Source organism: Salmo salar, chromosome ssa01, assembly GCF_905237065.1.
Source record: "Salmo salar chromosome ssa01, Ssal_v3.1, whole genome shotgun sequence".
NCBI classification, from domain to species: domain Eukaryota; kingdom Metazoa; phylum Chordata; class Actinopteri; order Salmoniformes; family Salmonidae; genus Salmo; species Salmo salar.
The window spans coordinates 89,257,416-89,280,611 of NC_059442.1; the positions used below are offsets into that span (position 1 = coordinate 89,257,416).

Here is a 23,196-nt window from a genome sequence, read left to right on the forward strand (position 1 = left end):
CTGCCCTCTACTGGGGGAAACTCTGCCCTCTACTGGGGGAGACTCTGCCCTCTACTGGGGGAGACTCTGCCCTCTACTGAGGGAAACTCTGCCCTCTACTGGGGGAAACTCTGCCCTCTACTGGGGGAGACTCTGCCCTCTACTGGGGGAGACTCTGCCCTCTACTGGGGGAAACTCTGCCCTCTACTGAGGGAAACATGCATGTGCAACAAGACACATTCACACAACAGAAATAAAGTGGACACAGACAAAAAGCTTCAGTTTGTGTTGCTGTATTGTCAGGTACAGATAAGCAGGTAGCTAAAACGCTACCCTCCAAACACTTACCACTCTTAGACAGCATTATACAGTACATGTTAAGCTACACGTGGTTTGTCTGGTGTAACATAGGGCACATCTCAAATGGCACACTATTCGCTATCCCCCAAAACGTAGTGCACTATATAGAGAATAGACCCAATATAGTGCACTAATAAGTTCACTGTACAGGGAATAGTGTGCCATTTGAGACTTGGACCTAGACTTGGACCTAGATTTAGACCTATACTTGACATTAATAACCAAGGCACAAGAGGCAGTCATCCTACAGTACTAAACAGATATTTTCTTTCTTGGGAGATAGCTTCCTGTCTGAGGTCATCCAATAAAACTCTTAGTTGGCTTTATGACTTGTGTAGAAAAATACAAAACAAAATCCATCCACAACTGTGTGTGGAGTCAGTGGCTGTTGTGTGGTCTAATGGCCCCAAGGTGGTGGTGTTGGCTCAGTTTTCATAAGACGAGAGGGGAGTGAGATCAGTGTCAAGGCAAAACAGTCACATATTACCCCCTTCCACCTCTCTCTGTCTTTATGCTTTGAAAGTGACCAGTCAATCGCTAGCAATGTCCATATAAACAAAACCGAATGGAAACAGATCAACAGTTCAACAGTTATTAAGATCAACCGTTATCAGGTCATTTTTCCAAGATGGGCAATCTTCACGTCCAATGTCCTTAATGCTACACCAAATATTTCCCCTGGTCCGGTCCATGCTGTGACGTTGCTTTTAGCCTAGTCTTGTTCACCAGACTTGTGTCCTGCTATCCTGGTGCGTGAGGCTATACTTCTTTGAGAATGTCCATTCTAGTCATTATAGTTGCACGGTCAAAGGCCTGGTCAGTGGAGGTGGGCGTTGAGGTCGTACTTGTCACAGAACTTGTCAGTGAGGGGAATACAGGTGAGGTACTCACACCACTCACACTTGACCGGGTGGACGTAGAACAGGACAGCCAGCCCTGAGAAGAGTCCCAGGAACACCAACAGGAACACACAGATCTGGACACGCTTACGGTACATGTCCAAACGGCCAAAACTGGAAATAATAAGAATAGATCATATAATCAGATAGTGATGATGATTTGCCAATGTTTAGTAATAATAAAATCCCCCTAATTACCCCAAGCAACTTCAACCCAACAACCGAGTCATGTGTATGTCAAAGCGTTTACATTCAAACAAATTAAAAATATCACGAAATCAACAAACTTCTCACCTGATGTATGGCAGGAAGGCGAAGGAGAGGAATAGTCCAGAGATGAATCCGGAGATGTGGGCGAAGTTGTCTATCCAGGGCAGCAGGCCAAAGGAGAACAGGAAGAGGACGACACACAGCAGCTTGGTGAAAGCCCTCCACGGACGCTCCAGGATCTGCCAGCTCTGGAACAGCTCAACAAACAGACAGGCCAGAATACCAAACTGAGAGCCTGCTGGACCCACCTGGGGAGGAAGGGAGAGTGGGAGTGGGAGTGTATTTTACCTCAGCTCTGTTGGGCAGGTATCTACGGTACAGGTATCAACAGTATTTACCTCAGCTCTGTAGGGCAGGTATCTACGGTACAGGTATCTACAGTATTTACCTCAGCTCTGTAGGGCAGGTATCTACGGTACAGGTATCTACAGTATTTACCTCAGCTCTGTAGGGCAGGTATCTACGGTACAGGTATCTACAGTATTTACCTCAGCTCTGTAGGGCAGGTATCTACGGTACAGTGTATCTACAGTATTTACATCAGCTCTGTAAGGCAGGTATCACGGTACAGGGTATCTACAGTATTTACCTCAGCTCTAGAGGGCAGGTATCACGGTACAGGGTATCTACAGTATTAACCTCAGTTCTGTAGGGCAGGTATCACGGTACAGGGTATCTACAGTATTTACCTCAGCTCTGTAGGGCAGGTATCACGGTTCAGTGTATCTACAGTATTTACCTCAGCTCTGTAGGGCCGGTATCACGGTACAAGGTATCTACAGTATTTACCTCAGCTCTGTAGGGCAGGTATCACAGTACAGTGTATCTACAGTATTTACCTCAGCTCTGTAGGGCAGGTATCACGGTACAGGGTATCTACAGTATTAACCTCAGTTCTGTAGGGCAGGTATCACAGTACAGGGTATCTACAGTATTTACCTCAGCTCTGTAGGGCAGGTATCACGGTTCAGTGTATCTACAGTATTTACCTCAGCTCTGTAGGGCAGGTATCACGGTACAAGGTATCTACAGTATTTACCTCAGCTCTGTAGGGCAGGTATCACAGTACAGTGTATCTACAGTATTTACCTCAGCTCTGTAGGGCAGGTATCACGGTACAGGGTATCTACAGTATTTACCTCAGCTCTGTAGGGCAGGTATCACGGTACAGGGTATCTACAGTATTTACCTCAGTTCTGTAGGGCAGGTATCTACGGTACAGGGTATCTACAGTATTTACCTCAGCTCTGTAGGGCAGGTATCACGGTACAGTGTATCTACAGTATTTACCTCAGCTCTGTAGGGCAGGTATCACGGTACAGTGTATTTACAGTATTTACCTCAGCTCTGTAGGGCAGGTATCACGGTACAGGGTATCTACAGTATTTACCTCAGCTCTGTAGGGCAGGTATCTACGGTACAGTGTATCTACAGTATTTACCTACGCTCTGTAGGGCAGGTATCACGGTACAGTGTATCTACAGTATTTACCTCAGCTCTGTAGGGCAGGTATCACGGTACAGTGTATCTACAGTATTTACCTCAGCTCTGTAGGTCAGGTATCACGGTACAGTGTATCTACAGTATTTACCTCAGCTCTGTAGGGCAGGTATCACAGTACAGTGTATCTACAGTATTTACCTCAGCTCTGTAGGGCAGGTATCACGGTACAGTGTATCTACAGTATTTACCTCAGCTCTGTAGGGCAGGTATCACGGTACAGGGTATCTACAGTATTTACCTCAGTTCTGTAGGGCAGGTATCACGGTACAGGGTATCTACAGTATTTACCTCAGCTCTGTAGGGCAGGTATCACGGTTCAGTGTATCTACAGTATTTACCTCAGCTCTGTAGGGCAGGTATCACGGTACAGGGTATCTACAGTATTTACCTCAGCTCTGTAGGGCAGGTATCACGGTACAGTGTATCTACAGTATTTACCTCAGCTCTGTAGGGCAGGTATCACGGTACAAGGTATCTACAGTATTTACCTCAGCTCTGTAGGGCAGGTCTCACGGTACAGTGTATCTACAGTATTTACCTCAGCTCTGTAGGGCAGGTATCACGGTACAGTGTATTTACAGTATTTACCTCAGCTCTGTAGGGCAGGTATCACGGTACAGGGTATCTACAGTATTTACCTCAGCTCTGTAGGGCAGGTATCTACGGTACAGTGTATCTACAGTATTTACCTACGCTCTGTAGGGCAGGTATCACGGTACAGTGTATCTACAGTATTTACCTCAGCTCTGTAGGGCAGGTATCACGGTACAGTGTATCTACAGTATTTACCTCAGCTCTGTAGGTCAGGTATCACGGTACAGTGTATCTACAGTATTTACCTCAGCTCTGTAGGGCAGGTATCACAGTACAGTGTATCTACAGTATTTACCTCAGCTCTGTAGGGCAGGTATCACGGTACAGTGTATCTACAGTATTTACCTCAGCTCTGTAGGGCAGGTATCACGGTACAGGGTATCTACAGTATTTACCTCAGTTCTGTAGGGCAGGTATCACGGTACAGGGTATCTACAGTATTTACCTCAGCTCTGTAGGGCAGGTATCACGGTTCAGTGTATCTACAGTATTTACCTCAGCTCTGTAGGGCAGGTATCACGGTACAGGGTATCTACAGTATTTACCTCAGCTCTGTAGGGCAGGTATCACGGTACAGTGTATCTACAGTATTTACCTCAGCTCTGTAGGGCAGGTATCACGGTACAAGGTATCTACAGTATTTACCTCAGCTCTGTAGGGCAGGTCTCACGGTACAGTGTATCTACAGTATTTACCTCAGCTCTGTAGGGCAGGTATCACGGTACAGGGTATCTACAGTATTTACCTCAGCTCTGTAGGGCAGGTATCACGGTACAGTGTATCTACAGTATTTACCTCAGCTCTGTAGGGCAGGTATCACGGTACAAGGTATCTACAGTATTTACCTCAGCTCTGTAGGGCAGGTCTCACGGTACAGTGTATCTACAGTATTTACCTCAGCTCTGTAGGGCAGGTATCTACGGTAAAGTGTATCTACAGTATTTACCTCAGCTCTGTAGGGCAGGTATCACGGTACAGTGTATTTACAGTATTTACCTCAGCTCTGTAGGGCAGGTATCACGGTACAGGGTATCTACAGTATTTACCTCAGCTCTGTAGGGCAGGTATCTACGGTACAGTGTATCTACAGTATTTACCTCAGCTCTGTAGGGCAGGTATCACGGTACAGTGTATCTACAGTATTTACCTCAGCTCTGTAGGGCAGGAATCACGGTACAGTGTATCTACAGTATTTACCTCAGCTCTGTAGGGCAGGTATCTACGGTACAGGTATCTACAGTATTTACCTCAGCTCTGTAGGGCAGGTATCACGGTACAGGGTATCTACAGTATTTACCTCAGCTCTGTAGGGCAGGTATCACGGTACAGTGTATCTACAGTATTTACCTCAGCTCTGTAGGGCAGGAATCACGGTACAGTGTATCTACAGTATTTACCTCAGCTCTGTAGGGCAGGTATCTACGGTACAGGTATCTACAGTATTTACCTCAGCTCTGTAGGGCAGGTATCACGGTACAGGGTATCTACAGTATTTACCTCAGCTCTGTAGGGGAGGAAGATAGCGCTGGCCAGGTTTCCAGTGATTCCAGAGACAATGTAGATGATAGAGATCCTCAGCCAGCCAGCCAGCTTCTCTAAGTCCCTCAGGATGGTCATCTGGAACAGCACCGACACCAGGCAGTGCAGGATCCTACACACACACACACACACACACACACACACACACACACACACACACACACACACACACACACACACACACACACACACACACACACACACACACACACACACACACACACACACACACACACACACACACACACACACACACACACACACACACACACACACACACACACACACACACGTTATACATTAGTAATGCGGAAGAGGCCCTGAAAAAGACACAACACCATGACGGACATGAGACACTGTGATTCTGGGGGAGTTCCAGTCTCACCCAGCATGGAGGAATAGAGAGAGCCAGAGTCTGTAGAACTGGTCTGGGATCTCAGGGTTGAGGAAAGGCAGCAAGCCACACACATCATCCAGACAGGCCACCTGGGAGCAGAGAGTAGCCTCCTCGTGGAAGTAGCCCTTCATAAAGTCACAGTACTCTCTGGACGTGATCTCACACCTGAACACACAACACATTACATTATTACAACACACACACAACGTTCTTACAACATTAAAAACTTATAGCAGCCTGCACACACAACACACAGGATTACATCACAACATCATCGCAGCGACAACGTATAGCTGCAGAGACAGAACAAACAGAGTGTCCTTACCTCCCTTTGGTACCGATGCAGCAGGGCCGTCCTGTGATGGCACAGTCTACGTGGGGGAGGTTAGTGTGGTTGCCTGGGTTGTACCTGGTACACACTGGCCACTTGGTGATGTCATCAGGCCACTCGTGAGGCGATACAGAGGCTGGCTCCATGCAGATCCTGGAAGGAGAGGAACAGAGGAAAGAACGTTAGAGGAATAGAGGGAAGAGGAGATATAGAAGAAGAGAGGTACAGAAAGAAGCAGTCTATTACCTGGGGTCCTGGTGGCAGACTGAGCCGTGCTGACGGACCTTCCCCTTCAGGAGAGGAGCACTGGGGTGATGAGGCCACTTCACCCACACTGCTAGAGTAGACTGGAGAGAGAGAACAGGGGAGAGAGAAAGAGAGAGATGGAGAGACAGAGAGAGAGATGGATAGAGAGAGAAAGAAAGAGAAAGCGAGAGAGAATGAAAGAACGAGAGAGAGAGAGAGAGAGACAGAGAAAGAAAAAAAGAAACAACAGGGATAGAGAGAGAGAGGGATAGAGAGAGAGTGAGAGAGAGAGAGAGTGAGAAAGAAAAAAAGAAACAACAGGGATAGAGAGAGAGAGGGATAGAGAGAGAGTGAGAGAGAGAGAGAGTGAGAGAGAGAGAAAGCACGAGAGAACAGAATAATGAGAGAGAGAGGGACAAGAGGGATAAAGAGAGAGAGAGGGACAAGAGGGATAAAGAGAGAGAGAGGAGATATCAGATCTCGTAGGACGTTAACCAGTACAAGACTGTAACATTGGTCTAACATTAGTCTAATACCAGGGTGACTCACAGAGCACTCCTCCTGTGAGGTCTGGAGACAGCCGGAGCGGTCGTTCCTCACACAGCAGGCTGAGTCCCTCTCTCTTCCTCTCTTCTCCTGGATCAGGTCATGGACCTGCTGGTCCTGACGCATGCAGGGGGAGAATTTAGCCCCCAGGTGGATCAGCGCCTCCTGCAGGCCAGGGGGAGGATGTGCAGTCAGAACACAGACAAGGTCTCATACTGTAGTTGACGTTCAGGTTTAAATGATCAAACAAAGTCCATTCGCCTAAAAAAGCTACACTTACCGAATTTGGTCCCACCCAAAAGTTTTCTTGTTGCACAAACTTGACATTTTCATAAACACCTTTATTTCTCAATACCTAAAGAGAGAGAGGGGAAATGCCAAAGGGTTTACAAAGTCAAATACACAGACATACCACGCGGTTTCAATGGATCACTCATCATATAAGGCACAACCTTCATAGCAATGACGATACACCCGTCCCTGTAACTTGTAGAACCCAGACTACAGTATAAAGAAATCTGGGTACTGACCGAGTCGACGGTCTCGTGCTGGGAGAAGCCAACAGGGGCAATGCCGTACAGACACACAGTCAACATGGTGATCAACAGGTGGACAAACATGATCCAGTAGGTGAAGAAAGGCCTGCAGAGACACACAATATGAATAGGCTATCGCAGACAGTACAGCAGCTTGCCTCCTCTGTTAGAAACAGTACCTCACTATGTCAGTGTGGGCTTCCCACTGAAAACAGCTGCAGCGACTAGGACAAAAGTTTGTAGTGTACACCTGTGTACACCATTGTTTCCCACATGGAGTGCCGGGGACTCGGGAGTGGACCATCTGTTACTGAGTCACACAGTCCTGATGTATCTAGAGGCCAGGTCAGTCAGAAAAAAAGGTGCTTTCATGTGAGTCATGGTGCAGTAATGTTTGGGAACCACTGGGTTACACTATCCTGTGATGACTCATGCTGTATCTTATCTGGGGCCAACTCAGACACAGCTGCTTCCTCCACTACGGCTGTGACTGGGCACTTCTCCTGTAGTATCGTAACCTGTTAGACATGTGACCATGTTAAAGTACAACTATGTGACCATGCCAGAGTTTAAGTCAATTGCATAGCAATGTAGCAAATTCTGAATTTGAAATAGAAATGAAAGAATCTGAAACTCCTCTAAGACAATAAAGTGTACCTGTGGTCGTCCATGTCCTCTATCTGTTGCTGGACGAAGCTGTCGATGCGTTTGCGGTAGGTTCTGTTAGTGAGCCGTCCCACCATGCCGAGGCCGTAGGGCCTCTTCTCCCTGGCGAAGAGCTTCTTGACAGGCACTGTGATCCGCTGGCCCCGTCGCTGCCCACTCACACTCACCACCTCCTGCTGCAGACGCACCTTGGGCTGGACCACAGAGGGCCCAGGTTCTTTACCCTTACGCCAGCCTCTTTCTAGGGGTCTGTTGAGCAATTGAGAGGTGGAGGGAGGAGGAGGAGAGAGAGAGAGAAATAGAAAAAGAGAGAGAGACAGACAGAAAGAGAGAGAATGAGAAAGATATGGTAGCGAAGGAGAGAGAGGGTCAGAAGAGGGTGTGTGTTAGGTGAAAACAGGCTACAGTAGCAGCAACAACTTGTTTGTGTCTGTCTGTGTGTCTGTGTGTGTGTGTGTCTGTGTGTCTGTCTGTCTGTATGTGTGTGTGTGTGTGTGTGTGTGTGTGTGTGTGTGTGTGTGTGTGTGTGTGTGTGTGTGTGTGTGTGTGTGTGTGTGTGTGTGTGTGTGTGTGTGTGTTAAACTCACATCATTAGGTGACTCCTCTTCAGTTCGTTCTTGTCCAGGGCGCCACCTGTGAGGTCACTCTCATCTGCAGTTGTGTTAGACTCCTCCTCTTTAATGGCGGCCTCAGACGGAGAGTCAAACACATCGTCTGCATAGGTAGACAGCTCCTCATCTCCTCTTCTCAGACCATCCTGCATGGAGGAGGAGGAGGAGGAGGAGGAAACGAGAGGAGTGGAGAGGAGAGGAGAAGGAGGAGGAGGAAAAGATGTGAAGAGGAACAGGAGAAACTGTGTGAGTGTGTGTGGTATCTGTGCGTGAATGTGTAATAGGACAGGTGTGTGTGTGTTACTGACCCTAGCAAAGAAGGAGGTGTCCAGCTCATCAGGGAAGTCCACTGTGTCGTCCTCCAGGAAACTCACTGGCATGAAGCTCCACCTGCGACACCGCTGGTCTCTCTCCCAAACCGTACGGCCCTGACACACACCATCATCACCATCGTTGTCATCATCACCGTTAATGTTATACCGTCTGTTTTACATTTATTGCATGATAATACATTACTGTTGTGTGTGACAGGAAGACCATGATGGGTCAATTCCATTTAAATTCCGTCAGTAGGAAGTAAATTACATTTAATGGAATTGACCCCAACCCAAAATCAAGGACATACCAAGTAAACAAAGGGTAGACAGTGTCCCCAGACAAAACAACACAAATGATTGTCCTCTCTGGTTTCTGACAACCAGCTGTGAACAGTGGCCATGATGATTATAATGCTTTGACCTCAGGAGGCGGGATTAGCCCTGTATCATTCAATGTTCCAGTTCCAGAATACACAACACTCTACTGGATAACAGACCAGACACACAGCTGAGCCTTCTGACTGGAGGACAGGACTGACAGCAGTGTTATCCTACTGCTGTAAATGGGGTTAGGGACATGGACCAGGGCCCAGTTCAAAAGTAGTGCACTATATAGGGAATAGGGTGCCATTTGGGATGTAAACATTTTCTCATCTATCTAGTCATCTATCTAATGCCCCCCCCCGACTCTGCCTGACACCACAGGACATGGAGATCTATCTATCTGTACCCCCACCACCCTGCCTGACACCACAGAACATGGAGATAGATCTATCTATCTGTACCCCCCACCACCCTGCCTGACACCACAGGACATGGGGATAGATCTATCTGTACCTCCCACCACCCTGCCTGACACCACAGGATGTGGAGATCTATGTATCTGTACCCCCCACCACCCTGCCTGACACCACAGGACATGGAGATAGATCTATCTGTACCCCACACCACCCTGCCTGACACCACAGGACATGGAGAGAGATCTATCTGTACCCCCCACCACCCTGCCTGACACCACAGGACATGGAGAGAGATCTATCTGTACCCCCCACCACCCTGCCTGACACCACAGAACATGGAGAGAGATCTATCTGTACCTCCCACCACCCTGCCTGACACCACAGGACATGGGGATAGATCTATCTGTACCCCCCACCACCCTGCCTGACACCACAGGACATGGAGATAGATCTATCTGTACCCCCCACCACCCTGCCTGACACCACAGGACATGGAGAGAGATCTATCTGTACCCCCCACCACCCTGCCTGACACCACAGGACATGGGGATAGATCTATCTGTATCCCCCACCACCCTGCCTGACACCACAGGACATGGAGATCTATCCATCTGTACCCCCCACCACCCTGCCTGACACCACAGGACATGGAGATCTATCCATCTGTACCCCCCACCACCCTGCCTGACACCACAGGACATGGAGATCTATCCATCTGTACCCCCCACCACCCTGCCTGACACCACAGGACATGGAGATCTATCCATCTGTACCGCCCACCACCCTGCCAGCAACCACAGGACATGGGGATAGATCTATCTGTACCCCCCCACCACCCTGCCTGACACCACAGGACAAGGAGAGAGATCTATCTGTACCCCCCCACCACGCTGCCTGACACCACAGGACATGGAGAGAGATCTATCTGTACCCCTCACCACCCTGCCTGACACCACAGGACATGGAGAGAGATCTATCTGTACCCCCCACCACCCTGCCTGACACCACAGGACATGGAGAGAGATCTATCTGTACACCCCACCACCCTGCCAGTGGTGTTAAAGCAGTGTTCAGTGACCAGGGTCATATCCGACAGACAGCATCACCCAGTGGTGTTAAAGCAGTGTTCAGTGACCAGGGTCATATCTGACAGACAGCATCACCCAGTGGTGATAAAGCAGTGTTCAGTGACCAGGGTCATATCTGCCAGACAGCATCACCCATTGGTGTTAAAGCAGTGTTCAGTGACCAGGGTCATATCTGACAGACAGCATCATCCAGTGGTGTTAAAGTAGTGTTCAGGGTCATATCTGACAGACAGCATCACCCAGTGGTGTTAAAGCAGTGTTCAGTGATCAGCGTCATATCTGACAGACAGCATCACCCATTGGTGTTAAAGCAGTGTTCAGTGACCAGGGTCCTATCTGACAGACAGCATTAGCGAGTGGTGTTAAAGTAGTGTTCAGTGACCAGGGTCATATCCGACAGACAGCATCACCCAGTGGTGTTAAAGCAGTGTTCAGTGACCAGGGTCATATCCGACAGACAGCATCACCCAGTGGTGTTAAAGCAGTGTTCAGTGACCAGGGTCATATCTGACAGACAGCATCACCCAGTGGTGTTAAAGCAGTGTTCAGTGACCAGGGTCATATCTGACAGACAGCATCACCCAGTGGTGTTAAAGCAGTGTTCAGTGACCAGGGTCATATCTGACAGACAGCATCACCCATTGGTGTTAAAGCAGTGTTCAGTGACCAGGGTCATATCCGACAGACAGCATCACCCAGTGGTGTTAAAGCAGTGTTCAGTGACCAGGGTCATATCTGACAGACAGCATCACCCAGTGGTGATAAAGCAGTGTTCAGTGACCAGGGTCATATCTGCCAGACAGCATCACCCATTGGTGTTAAAGCAGTGTTCAGTGACCAGGGTCATATCTGCCAGACAGCATCACCCATTGGTGTTAAAGCAGTGTTCAGTGACCAGGGTCATATCTGACAGACAGCATCACCCAGTGGTGTTAAAGCAGTGTTCAGTGACCAGGGTCATATCTGACAGACAGCATCACCCAGTGGTGATAAAGCAGTGTTCAGTGACCAGGGTCATATCTGCCAGACAGCATCACCCATTGGTGTTAAAGCAGTGTTCAGTGACCAGGGTCATATCTGACAGACAGCATCACCCAGTGGTGTTAAAGCAGTGTTCAGTGACCAGGGTCATATCTGACAGACAGCATCACCCAGTGGTGTTAAAGCAGTGTTCAGTGACCAGGGTCATATCTGACAGACAGCATCACCCATTGGTGTTAAAGCAGTGTTCAGTGACCAGGGTCATATCCGACAGACAGCATCACCCAGTGGTGTTAAAGCAGTGTTCAGTGACCAGGGTCATATCTGACAGACAGCATCACCCAGTGGTGATAAAGCAGTGTTCAGTGACCAGGGTCATATCTGACAGACAGCATCACCCAGTGGTGTTAAAGCAGTGTTCAGTGACCAGGGTCATATCTGACAGACAGCATCACCCATTGGTGTTAAAGCAGTGTTCAGTGACCAGGGTCATATCTGACAGACAGCATCACCCAGTGGTGTTAAAGCAGTGTTCAGTGACCAGGGTCATATCTGACAGACAGCATCACCCAGTGGTGATAAAGCAGTGTTCAGTGACCAGGGTCATATCTGACAGACAGCATCACCCATTGGTGTTAAAGCAGTGTTCAGTGACCAGGGTCATATCTGACAGACAGCATCACCCATTGGTGTTAAAGCAGTGTTCAGTGACCAGGGTCATATCTGACAGACAGCATCACCCAGTGGTGTTAAAGTAGTGTTCAGTGACCAGGGTCATATCTGACAGACAGCATCACCCATTGATGTTAAAGCAGTGTTCAGTGACCAGGGTCATATCCGACAGACAGCATCACCCAGTGGTGTTAAAGCAGTGTTCAGTGACCAGGGTCATATCCGACAGACAGCATCACCCAGTGGTGTTAAAGCAGTGTTCAGTGACCAGGGTCATATCTGACAGACAGCATCACCCATTGGTGTTAAAGCAGTGTTCAGTGACCAGGGTCATATCTGACAGACAGCATCACCCATTGGTGTTAAAGCAGTGTTCAGTGACCAGGGTCATATCTGCCAGACAGCATCACCCAGCGGTGTTAAAGCAGTGTTCAGTGACCAGGGTCATATCTGACAGACAGCATCACCCATTGGTGTTAAAGCAGTGTTCAGTGACCAGGGTCATATCCGACAGACAGCATCACCCATTGGTGTTAAAGCAGTGTTCAGTGACCAGGGTCATATCTGACAGACAGCATCACCCAGTGGTGTTAAAGCAGTGTTCAGTGACCAGGGTCATATCCGACAGACAGCATCACCCAGTGGTGTTAAAGCAGTGTTCAGTGACCAGGGTCATATCCGACAGACAGCATCACCCAGTGGTGTTAAAGCAGTGTTCAGTGACCAGGGTCATATCCGACAGACAGCATCACCCAGTGGTATTAAAGCAGTGTTCAGTGACCAGGGTCATATCTGACAGACAGCATCACCCATTGGTGTTAAAGCAGTGTTCAGTGACCAGGGTCATATCTGACAGACAGCATCACCCATTGGTGTTAAAGCAGTGTTCAGTGACCAGGGTCATATCTGACAGACAGCATCACCCAGTGGTATTAAAGCAGTGTTCAGTGACCAGGGTCATATCTGACAGACAGCATCACCCATTGGTGTTAAAGCAGTGTTCAGTGACCAGGGTCATATCCAACAGACATGTCCCAGTGGTGATTTAGTTAGATCAAAGCAGTGTCTTGTACTGTATCTGCTGGAGTATCAGGGATGATTCATCAATAGTAAGAATCATGCAGGGAACACATGAACGCATCTGTTCCCTGCACACACACACACACGCCCGCGCGCGCGCGCTCACGCACGCACGCACGCACACACACACACACACACACACACACACACACACACACACACACACACACACACTCTGATCCTTGCCTCTGACACACTGTCTGTGCGACACACACCTTGACCAGGGCGGCGGTGGCCTTGAAGCTCATGACAGCGACAGACTCTCGTTTGCGTCTCCGTGGTAACCTGTTGAGTGCGGAGCGCGAGCTGGAGAAGGAGCAGAGAGAGGTGGCACCAGGGGTGATGGGAGTCTGCGGTACGCTGTAACCATCTACCTCCTCTACCAGGCGAAATGCACGGCCCCGCGCCAGGGGGTCCACAATCTACACACACACACACACGCACACACACACACATGCACACGCACAAAGACAGAGGCAGACACTGTAATGTCCGATACCGTAGTAAACAGCACGGAGACAAGTATATTATATGATGTTATTTAGTGGTGAACTCACATGCTAAGTTGCTACATGACAGGTCAAGTTCACAGTCATATCAATACGCAGGTTACCATAGTGATGGACCTATAATAGTTGCATTACTCCATGTATTAATACGCATCACATAGGAAGAATATCACCTGAAATAAGCAAAATATACATTCTGATATCTATATTGAAGTGTATTGAATAATGTCATTGTTCCAAAGGGAGGGATAGGATTGATATTGGTAAAGAAACACTACACATCACAACACCACACATTACACATGCAGAGATGTATGGCAAGCTCCTAACATCCTAAACAGTAAGGGATAGAGAAAGAGAAGAAAAGAGGAAGAAAGCCAGTCTGTCTGTGGGTGGCGCTGCCCTACCCTCTGCATGCCATAGGGGTGGTGGTGTGGGGGGAGGTAGAGGGGTGGTGGGGTCTCAGTGCTGGTTAGAGACAGGTTGTCCTGGCTGGAAAGCTCCATCTCCCTCATCACCTGGGCCTTGAGACGGCCGTAGCGCAGGTTGCAGTGCTGCAGCCTCTTCCTCCGCCATCGCTGGGTGCTGTCGTTTTCCTTACTGACCCCGAACCAGGCTGCCGTACCCCTGAGGGGACATAGACCGAGGTTAGAGCAAGGTGAATCTCCGTTCAGGGATGTACTTGGTTAGTGATAGTTGGTAGTAACAGTTTAAATTGAGTTAAAAGAGACAGTATTTGGGTTGAGTGTGGGCTCGTCTTTGCAGAGAGTATACAGACAAGACAGACACAGATTACACTAGCAACCCAGACACGGCAGTGGGTTTGTAGTTTATTTGTGTACGGAACGATGTGAGGGTGTGTTCCCCCACTCCCCAGCCCCACAATTTCAAACCCTAACCCAGTGTAAAGCCTGAGACATTTGGAGGGACTGACCGGGCCAGAGCATTAGTGTTGTGCATCACCACTCAGTCAAACAATGACAGAGTACAGCTGGATTACATCAGTTCTACTCACACAGACAGGAAGTCAACTGCAGTTGACAAATATGTGCCTTGACATGCCACTCACACAAAACCATGCTCAGACACACACATTAACAACCTAATGGATACACATGCCCACGTTCACACACTCATAAAACCCAGTGACAAACAGTGCAAGCCCTCATTCTTATTTTAGTGCATAGTGAATGAGCTGATGTTCTCTGTTAGTCCTGGGCAGACAGCCAGCCCCCTGGTGGACCTCTGGGTTTGTAAGAGCGTCTCAGAGTGGATAGGAAAAGTGTTCTGTGAAGAAGCAGGATGTGGGTTGGGGAGTAGCAGATACTCAGTAATAACACAGTCTCCATCATTAGTGAGAAACCAGCCAGCTGGGGAAGCCTTTTAAGGCTGCGCACCGCCAGGGGAGAGAGGGAGGGAAGTGCCACACTGATTCTTGTCCTCCCGGGAGGCAGGAATGTTTTAAGAGGGGTCACAAGTTTGGGTTGGGAGGGTTTAGGAGGGTTGGGGGGGTAGATTGAGTGGTGGTGATTCACAGAGAGAGGCTCTCAGGGTAGCAGGATTATTATAAACACCACAGAAGAAGAAAACAGAGTGACACATCCATCTTCACTGAAACAGACTGTGTGAGATAAGGTTCTGGGAAGACTCATACCCTCTGCAGAAGGTTGTTTCTAGGAAAATAAACACCTTGACTCATTAGGCTACAAACCTAGTGTGTGTGTGTGTGTGTGTGTGTGTGTGTGTGTGTGTGTGTGTGTGTGTGTGTGTGTGTGTGTGTGTGTGTGTGTGTGTGTGTGTGTGTGTGTGTGTGTGTGTCTGTGTGCACGTTTGCCTGTGTGTGTTTGAGCAGCCAGATCACCAGTGGTACAAGTCAGTATTCAGTAGAGACCATCCAAATCAACAGCTATAGCCAGATGAGACCATCCAAATCAACAGCTATAGCCAGTAGAGACCATCCATATCAACAGCTATAGCCAGGAGAGGCCATCCAAATCAACAGCTATAGCCAGTAGAGACCATCCAAATCAACAGCTATAGCCAGATGAGACCATCCATATCAACAGCTATAGCCAGTAGAGACCATCCAAATCAACAGCTATAGCCAGTAGAGACCATCCAAATCAACAGCTATAGCCAGTAGACTATCCATATCAACAGCTATAGCCAGTAGAGACTATCCATATCAACAGCTATAGCCAGTAGAGACCATCCAAATCAACAGCTATAGCCAGATGAGACCATCCAAATCAACAGCTATAGCCAGTAGAGACCATCCAAATCAACAGCTATAGCCAGTAGAGACCATCCAAATCAACAGCTAAGGCCAGTAGAGACCATCCAAATCAACAGCTATAGCCAGTAGAGACCATCCATATCAACAGCTATAGCCAGTAGAGACCATCCAAATCAACAGCTATAGCCAGTAGAGACCATCCAAATCAACAGCTATAGCCAGTAGAGACCATCCAAATCAACAGCTATAGCCAGTAGAGACCATCCAAATCAACAGCTATAGCCAGTAGAGACCATCCAAATCAACAGCTATAGCCAGTAGACTATCCATATCAACAGCTATAGCCAGTAGAGACTATCCATATCAACAGCTATAGCCAGTAGAGACCATCCAAATCAACAGCTATAGCCAGTAGAGACCATCCAAATCAACAGCTAAGGCCAGTAGAGACCATCCAAATCAACAGCTATAGCCAGTAGAGACCATCCATATCAACAGCTAAGGCCAGTAGAGACCATCCAAATCAACAGCTATAGCCAGTAGAGACCATCCAAATCAACAGCTATAGCCAGTAGAGACCATCCATATCAACAGCTAAGGCCAGTAGAGACCATCCAAATCAACAGCTATAGTCAGTAGAGACCATCCAAATCAACAGCTATAGCCAGATGAGACCATCCAAATCAACAGCGATAGCCATTAGAGACAGAAACTACTGCTATTATTCCACTAACAGAGGCAAATGCGTAGCTTTGGCAGAGACATTTAGTGACGGTTTAACATCCTTATTTACATCACACTGATCAGCGCTATCACTGCTATTTCCCTTGTTCTATTACATGTTGGTCACTTTACAGAACTTAACATTGTAAAAACAAGCATCCCTCAGCTAAGACAAATAAAAAGATAAATGGCTCTTTTGGAAAATACTTTCAGTGATCTCTCTCTTCTAATCTCCCCTCCCTCAACCTCTCTCTCTCCCACCCACCCACCCTCCCTCTCTCTCACTTATTTCCTCTTCCCGACTCCTTCCATCCCTTCTGTTTCCCACCTATTCCTCTACCCAGTCCCACACTGTCTTACATGTCCAGCACCCTCCTCCATTCCAACAGACTAAAGTACCCCCACCTGTATCTCCATCTTCCCACCTGTATCTCCATCTTCCCACCTGTATCTCCATCTTCCCACCTGTATCTCAATCTTCCCACCTGTATCCTTATCTTCCCACCTGTAGCTCCATCTTCCCACCTGTATCTCCATCTTCCCACCTGTATCTCCATCTTCCCACCTGTATCTCCATCTTCCCACCTGTATCTCCATCTTCCCACCTGTATCTCCATGGATTTTCTCTCTTCAGCTGTCTGATCCTCAGTGGGAATGGACAACAGATCTACTGTCTATGAATTGCTGTTCCCACCTCCCTAAAATACTTTTACAAGCCTCTCCCTCTTTCTCAATCTCTCCCTCTTTTCCTTCCTTGACCTCTCTCTCTCTCTCTCTCTCTCTCTCTCTCTCTCTCAAAAAAAGTGAAATAAACAATAAAAATGAACAGTAAACATTACACTCACAGACGTTCCAAAAGAATAAAGACATTACAAATGTAATATTATGTATATGTATTTACAGTGTTGTAACGATCTGCAAATGAAGTACAAATGGGAAAATAAATAAACATAAATATGGGTTGTATTTACAATGGTGTTTGTTCTTCACTGGTTGCCTTTTGAGTCTGTACATAGTCAAAGCTTTCCTTAAGTTTGGGTCAGTCACAGTGGTCAGGTTTTCTGCCACTGTGTACTCTCTGTTTAGGGCCAAGTATCATTCTAGTGCTCAGGTTTTTTTGTTAATTCTTTCCAATGTGTCAAGTAATTATCTTTTTGTTTTCTCATGATTTGGTTGGGTCTAATTGTGTTGCTGTCTTGGGGCTCTCTGGGGGTGTGTTTGTGTTTGTGAACAGAGCCCCAGGACCAGCTTGCTTAGGGGACTCTTCTCCAGGTTCATCTCTCTGTAGGTGTTGGGATTGTTATGGAAGGTTTGGGAACCGCTTCCTTTTAGGTGGTTGTAGAATTTAATGGCTCTTTTCTGGATTTTGATAATTCGCGGGTATCGGCCTAATTTTACCCTGCATGCATTATTTAGTGTTTATCCCATTTTGTGAATTCTTGGTTGGTGAGCAGATCCCAGACCTCACAACCATAAAGAGCAATGGGTTCTATAACTGATTCAAGTATTTTTTTGCCAGATCCTAATTGGTATGTCGAATTTTATGTTCCTTTTGATGGCATAGAAGGCCCTTCTTGCCTTGTCTCTCAGATCGTTCACAGCTTTGTGGAAGTTACCTGTGGCGCTGATGCTTAGGCCGAGGTATGTATAGATTTTTGTGTGCTCTAGGGCAATGGTGTCTAGATGGAATTTGCTGTTAATGATAATGCAGAGGATTTTCCCAAGGTTGCTGTTGACACATATCCCACGGTAGTTATTGGGGTCATATTTGTCTCCACTTTTGTGGATTGGGGTGATCAGTCCTTGGTTCCAGATATTGGGGAAGATGCCAGAGCTAAGGATGATGTTAAAGCGTTTTATTATAGTCAATTGGCATTTGTGGTCTGTATATTTTATCATTTCATTGAGGATACCATCAACACCACAGGCCTTTTTGGGTTGGACGGTTTTTATTTTGTCCTGTAGTTCATTCAAGGTAATTGGAGAATCCAGTGGGTTCTGGTAGTCTTAAATAGTTTAATTTGATCATGTATATGTTTTTTCTGTTTGTTCTTTGTTATAGAGCCAAAAGGTTTGGAGAAGTGATTTACCCATACATCTCCATTTTGGATAGATACATATTTGTGTTGTTGTTTGTTTAGTGTTTTCCAATTTTCCCAGAAGTGGTTAGATTCTATGGATTCTTCAATTACATTAAGCTGATTTCTGACGTGCTGTTCCTTCTTTTTCCGTAGTGTATTTCTGTATTGTTTTAGTGATTCACCATAGTGAAGCCGTAGACTCAGGTTTTCTGGGTCTCTAAGTTTTTGGTTGGACAGGTTTCTCAATTTCGTTCTTAGGTTTTTGCATTCTTCATCAAACCATTTTTCATTGTTGTTAATTTTCTTCGGTTTTCTGTTTGAAATGTTTAGATTTGATAGGGAAGCTGAGAGGTCAAATATGCTGTTAAGATTTTCTACTGCCAAATTTACACCTTCACTATTACAGTGGAACATTTTGTCCAGGAAGTTGGTTGTCTAGAAGGGATTGCATTTGTTACCTAATTGTTTTTTGGTAGGTTTCCACACTACATTCCTTCCATCTATAGCATTTCTTGATATTACTCAGTTCCTTTAGCTTTGATGCCTCATGATTGAGGATTGCTCAGTTGAAATAGACTGTGATTTTGCTGTGGTCTGATAGGAGTGTCAGTTGGCTGACTGTGAACGCTCTGAGAGACTCTGGGTTGAGGTCAGTGATAAAGTAGTCTACAGTACTACTGCTAAGAGTTGAGCTATAGGTGTACCTACCATAGGAGTCCCCTCAAAGCCTACCACTGACGTGGTCAGGGTCTGAGGACTGTTCTGCTGTGGTGTAGACGTGGTCAGGGTCTGAGGACTGTTCTGCTGTGGTGTAGACGTGGTCAGGGTCTGGGGACTGTTCTGCTGTGGTGTAGACGTGGTCAGGGTCTGGGGACTGTTCTGCTGTGGTGTAGACGTGGTCAGGGTCTGAGTACTGTTCTGCTGTGGTGTAGACGTGGTCAGGGTCTGGGGACTGTTCTGCTGTGGTGTAGACGTGGTCAGGGTCTGGGGACTGTTCTGCTGTGATGTAGACGTGGTCAGGGTCTGAGGACTGTTCTGCTGTGGTGTAGACGTGGTCAGGGTCTGAGTACTGTTCTGCTGTGATGTAGACGTGGTCAGGGTCTGAGGACTGTTCTGCTGTGATGTAGACGTGGTCAGGGTCTGGGGACTGTTCTGCTGTGATGTAGACATGGTCAGGGTCTGAGTACTGTTCTGCTGTGGTGTAGACGTGGTCAGGGTCTGAGGACTGTTCTGCTGTGGTGTAGACGTGGTCAGGGTCTGAGTACTGTTCTGCTGTGGTGTAGACGTGGTCAGGGTCTGGGGACTGTTCTGCTGTGATGTACACGTGGTCAGGGTCTGGGGACTGTTCTGCTGTGGTGTAGACGTGGTCAGGGTCTGGGGTGGACTGTTCTGCTGTGATGTAGACGTGGTCAGGGTCTGAGGACTGTTCTGCTGTGATGTAGACATGGTCAGGGTCTGAGTACTGTTCTGCTGTGGTGTAGACGTGGTCAGGGTCTGAGTACTGTTCTGCTGTGATGTAGACATGGTCAGGGTCTGGGGACTGTTCTGCTGTGATGTAGACGTGGTCAGGGTCTGGGGACTGTTCTGCTCTGATGTAGACGTGGTCAGGGTCTGGGGACTGTTCTGCTGTGATGTAGACGTGGTCAGGGTCTGAGTACTGTTCTGCTGTGGTGTAGACGTGGTCAGGGTCTGGGGACTGTTCTGCTGTGATGTAGACATGGTCAGGGTCTGGGGACTGTTCTGCTGTGATGTAGACATGGTCAGGGTCTGGGGACTGTTCTGCTGTGATGTAGACGTGGTCAGGGTCTGAGGACTGTTCTGCTGTGATGTAGACATGGTCAGGGTCTGAGGACTGTTCTGCTGTGATGTAGACATGGTCAGGGTCTGGGGACTGTTCTGCTGTGGTGTAGACGTGGTCAGGGTCTGGGGACTGTTCTGCTGTGATGTAGACGTGGTCAGGGTCTGAGGACTGTTCTGCTGTGATGTAGACGTGGTCAGGGTCTGAGGACTGTTCTGCTGTGATGTAGACGTGGTCAGGGTCTGGGGACTGTTCTGCTGTGATGTAGACGTGGTCAGGGTCTGAGGACTGTTCTGCTGTGATGTAGACGTGGTCAGGGTCTGGGGACTGTTCTGCTGTGGTGTAGACGTGGTCAGGGTCTGAGGACTGTTCTGCTGTGATGTAGACGTGGTCAGGGTCTGAGTACTGTTCTGCTGTGATGTAGACGTGGTCAGGGTCTGAGGACTGTTCTGCTGTGATGTAGACGTGGTCAGGGTCTGGGGACTGTTCTGCTGTGGTGTAGACGTGGTCAGGGTCTGAGGACTGTTCTGCTGTGATGTAGACGTGGTCAGGGTCTGGGGTGGACTGTTCTGCTGTGATGTAGACGTGGTCAGGGTCTGAGGACTGTTCTGCTGTGGTGTAGACGTGGTCAGGGTCTGAGGACTGTTCTGCTGTGGTGTAGACGTGGTCAGGGTCTGAGGACTGTTCTGCTGTGGTGTAGACGTGGTCAGGGTCTGAGGACTGTTCTGCTGTGGTGTAGACCTGGTCAGGGTCTGAGGACTGTTCTGCTGTGGTGTAGACGTGGTCAGGGTCTGAGGACTGTTCTGCTGTGATGTAGACGTGGTCAGGGTCTGGGGACTGTTCTGCTGTGATGTAGACGTGGTCAGGGTCTGGGGACTGTTCTGCTGTGATGTAGACGTGGTCAGGGTCTGAGTACTGTTCTGCTGTGATGTAGACATGGTCAGGGTCTGGGGACTGTTCTGCTGTGGTGTAGACGTGGTCAGGGTCTGGGGACTGTTCTGCTGTGATGTAGACGTGGTCAGGGTCTGAGGACTGTTCTGCTGTGATGTAGACATGGTCAGGGTCTGGGGACTGTTCTGCTGTGATGTAGACGTGGTCAGGGTCTGGGGACTGTTCTGCTGTGGTGTAGACATGGTCAGGGTCTGAGGACTGTTCTGCTGTGATGTAGACGTGGTCAGGGTCTGGTGTGGACTATTCTGCTGTGGTGTAATCACCTGCTGTTCAAGCTCCACCTGCCTTACATCCAGCTGGGTAAATGTATCCTTCATTTCAATGAGGGAGTAGTACTCTGTGCTGGGAGGTTGACTTTCCGCTGGGGGTGCTCGTCTGTGGGGTTATATAACGAAGAGGTCTGGTCTGACCTGCTCGGGGTGGAGGTATCTTTCACAAGGGAGAGCTTCTCCTGCTGAGCTAATTCTTTGATTAGGTGAAAGTCCAGCTGAAACGGTTTGGGGTTGCCCTGTACCAATACTGTTCCAGACTTCAAGAGATTTATATTAGCTGACTCAGAGTCCTCGTTGTCTAGTATCCTGAGTTTCCACCCCTCGTTAACCCCCCCCCCCCCCCCATAACAGAGGGTTAGGGTGCTAATATAGCACTGTGCCATGCCAGGGGATGGTCTGGTTAATATAGCACTGTGCCATGCCAGGGGATGGTCTGGTTAATATAGCACTGTGCCATGCCAGGGGATGGTCTGGTTAATATAGCACTGTGCCATGCCAGGGGATGGTCTGGTTAATATAGCACTGTGCCATGCCAGGGGATGGTCTGGTTAATATAGCACTGTGCCATGCCAGGGGATGGTCTGGTTAATATAGCACTGTGCCATGCCAGGGGATGGTCTGGTTAATATAGCACTGTGTCATGCCAGGGGATGGTCTGGTTAATATAGCACTGTGCCATGTCAGGGGATGGTCTGGTTAATATAGCACTGTGCCATGCCAGGGGATGGTCTGGTTAATATAGCACTGTGCCATGCCAGGGGATGGTCTGGTTAATATAGCACTGTGCCATGTCAGGGGATGGTCTGGTTAATATAGCACTGTGCCATGCCAGGGGATGGTCTGGTTAATATAGCACTGTGCCATGTCAGGGGATGGTCTGGTTAATATAGCACTGTGTCATGCCAGGGGATGGTCTGGTTAATATAGCACTGTGCCATGCCAGCGGATGGTCTGGTTAATATAGCACTGTGCCATGTCAGGGGATGGTCTGGTTAATATAGCACTGTGTCATGCCAGGGGATGGTCTGGTTAATATAGCACTGTGCCATGCCAGGGGATGGTCTGGTTAATATAGCACTGTGCCATGTCAGGGGATGGTCTGGTTAATATAGCACTGTGTCATGCCAGGGGATGGTCTGGTTAATATAGCACTGTGTCATGCCAGGGGATGGTCTGGTTAATATAGCACTGTGTCATGCCAGGGGATGGTCTGGTTAATATAGCACTGTGTCATGCCAGGGGATGGTCTGGTTAATATAGCACTGTGTCAT

General features: G+C 48.1%; 1 protein-coding gene across 3 annotated transcripts in view; it reads right to left on the reverse strand.

The window, feature by feature from the left end:
- Positions 1-256: 256 nt before the first annotated feature.
- The window catches only part of rhbl4 (Rhomboid-like protease 4), an 81,393-nt gene continuing 58,453 nt past the window's right edge, over positions 257-23,196 (reverse strand). Inside the window, exons 1-15 of one of the 3 annotated variants that reach the window (NM_001173693.1) lie at positions 17,409-17,466; positions 14,272-14,491; positions 13,571-13,777; positions 8,786-8,905; positions 8,454-8,623; positions 7,858-8,115; positions 7,195-7,306; positions 6,945-7,019; positions 6,668-6,829; positions 6,119-6,219; positions 5,867-6,025; positions 5,530-5,706; positions 5,103-5,256; positions 1,533-1,756; positions 257-1,352 (exon numbers count right to left, since the gene is read on the reverse strand). In NM_001173693.1, the coding sequence (NP_001167164.1) occupies positions 1,157-1,352; positions 1,533-1,756; positions 5,103-5,256; positions 5,530-5,706; positions 5,867-6,025; positions 6,119-6,219; positions 6,668-6,829; positions 6,945-7,019; positions 7,195-7,306; positions 7,858-8,115; positions 8,454-8,623; positions 8,786-8,905; positions 13,571-13,777; positions 14,272-14,491; positions 17,409-17,440 (2,367 nt within the window). In that variant the 5' untranslated portion in view covers positions 17,441-17,466 and the 3' untranslated portion in view covers positions 257-1,156. Of the gene's footprint in view, positions 1,353-1,532; positions 1,757-5,102; positions 5,257-5,529; positions 5,707-5,866; positions 6,026-6,118; positions 6,220-6,667; positions 6,830-6,944; positions 7,020-7,194; positions 7,307-7,857; positions 8,116-8,453; positions 8,624-8,785; positions 8,906-13,570; positions 13,778-14,271; positions 14,492-17,228; positions 17,389-17,408; positions 17,467-23,196 lie in introns of those variants that run through there. The other 2 variants (XM_014207869.2, XM_014207861.2) reach the window with 2 other exon arrangements.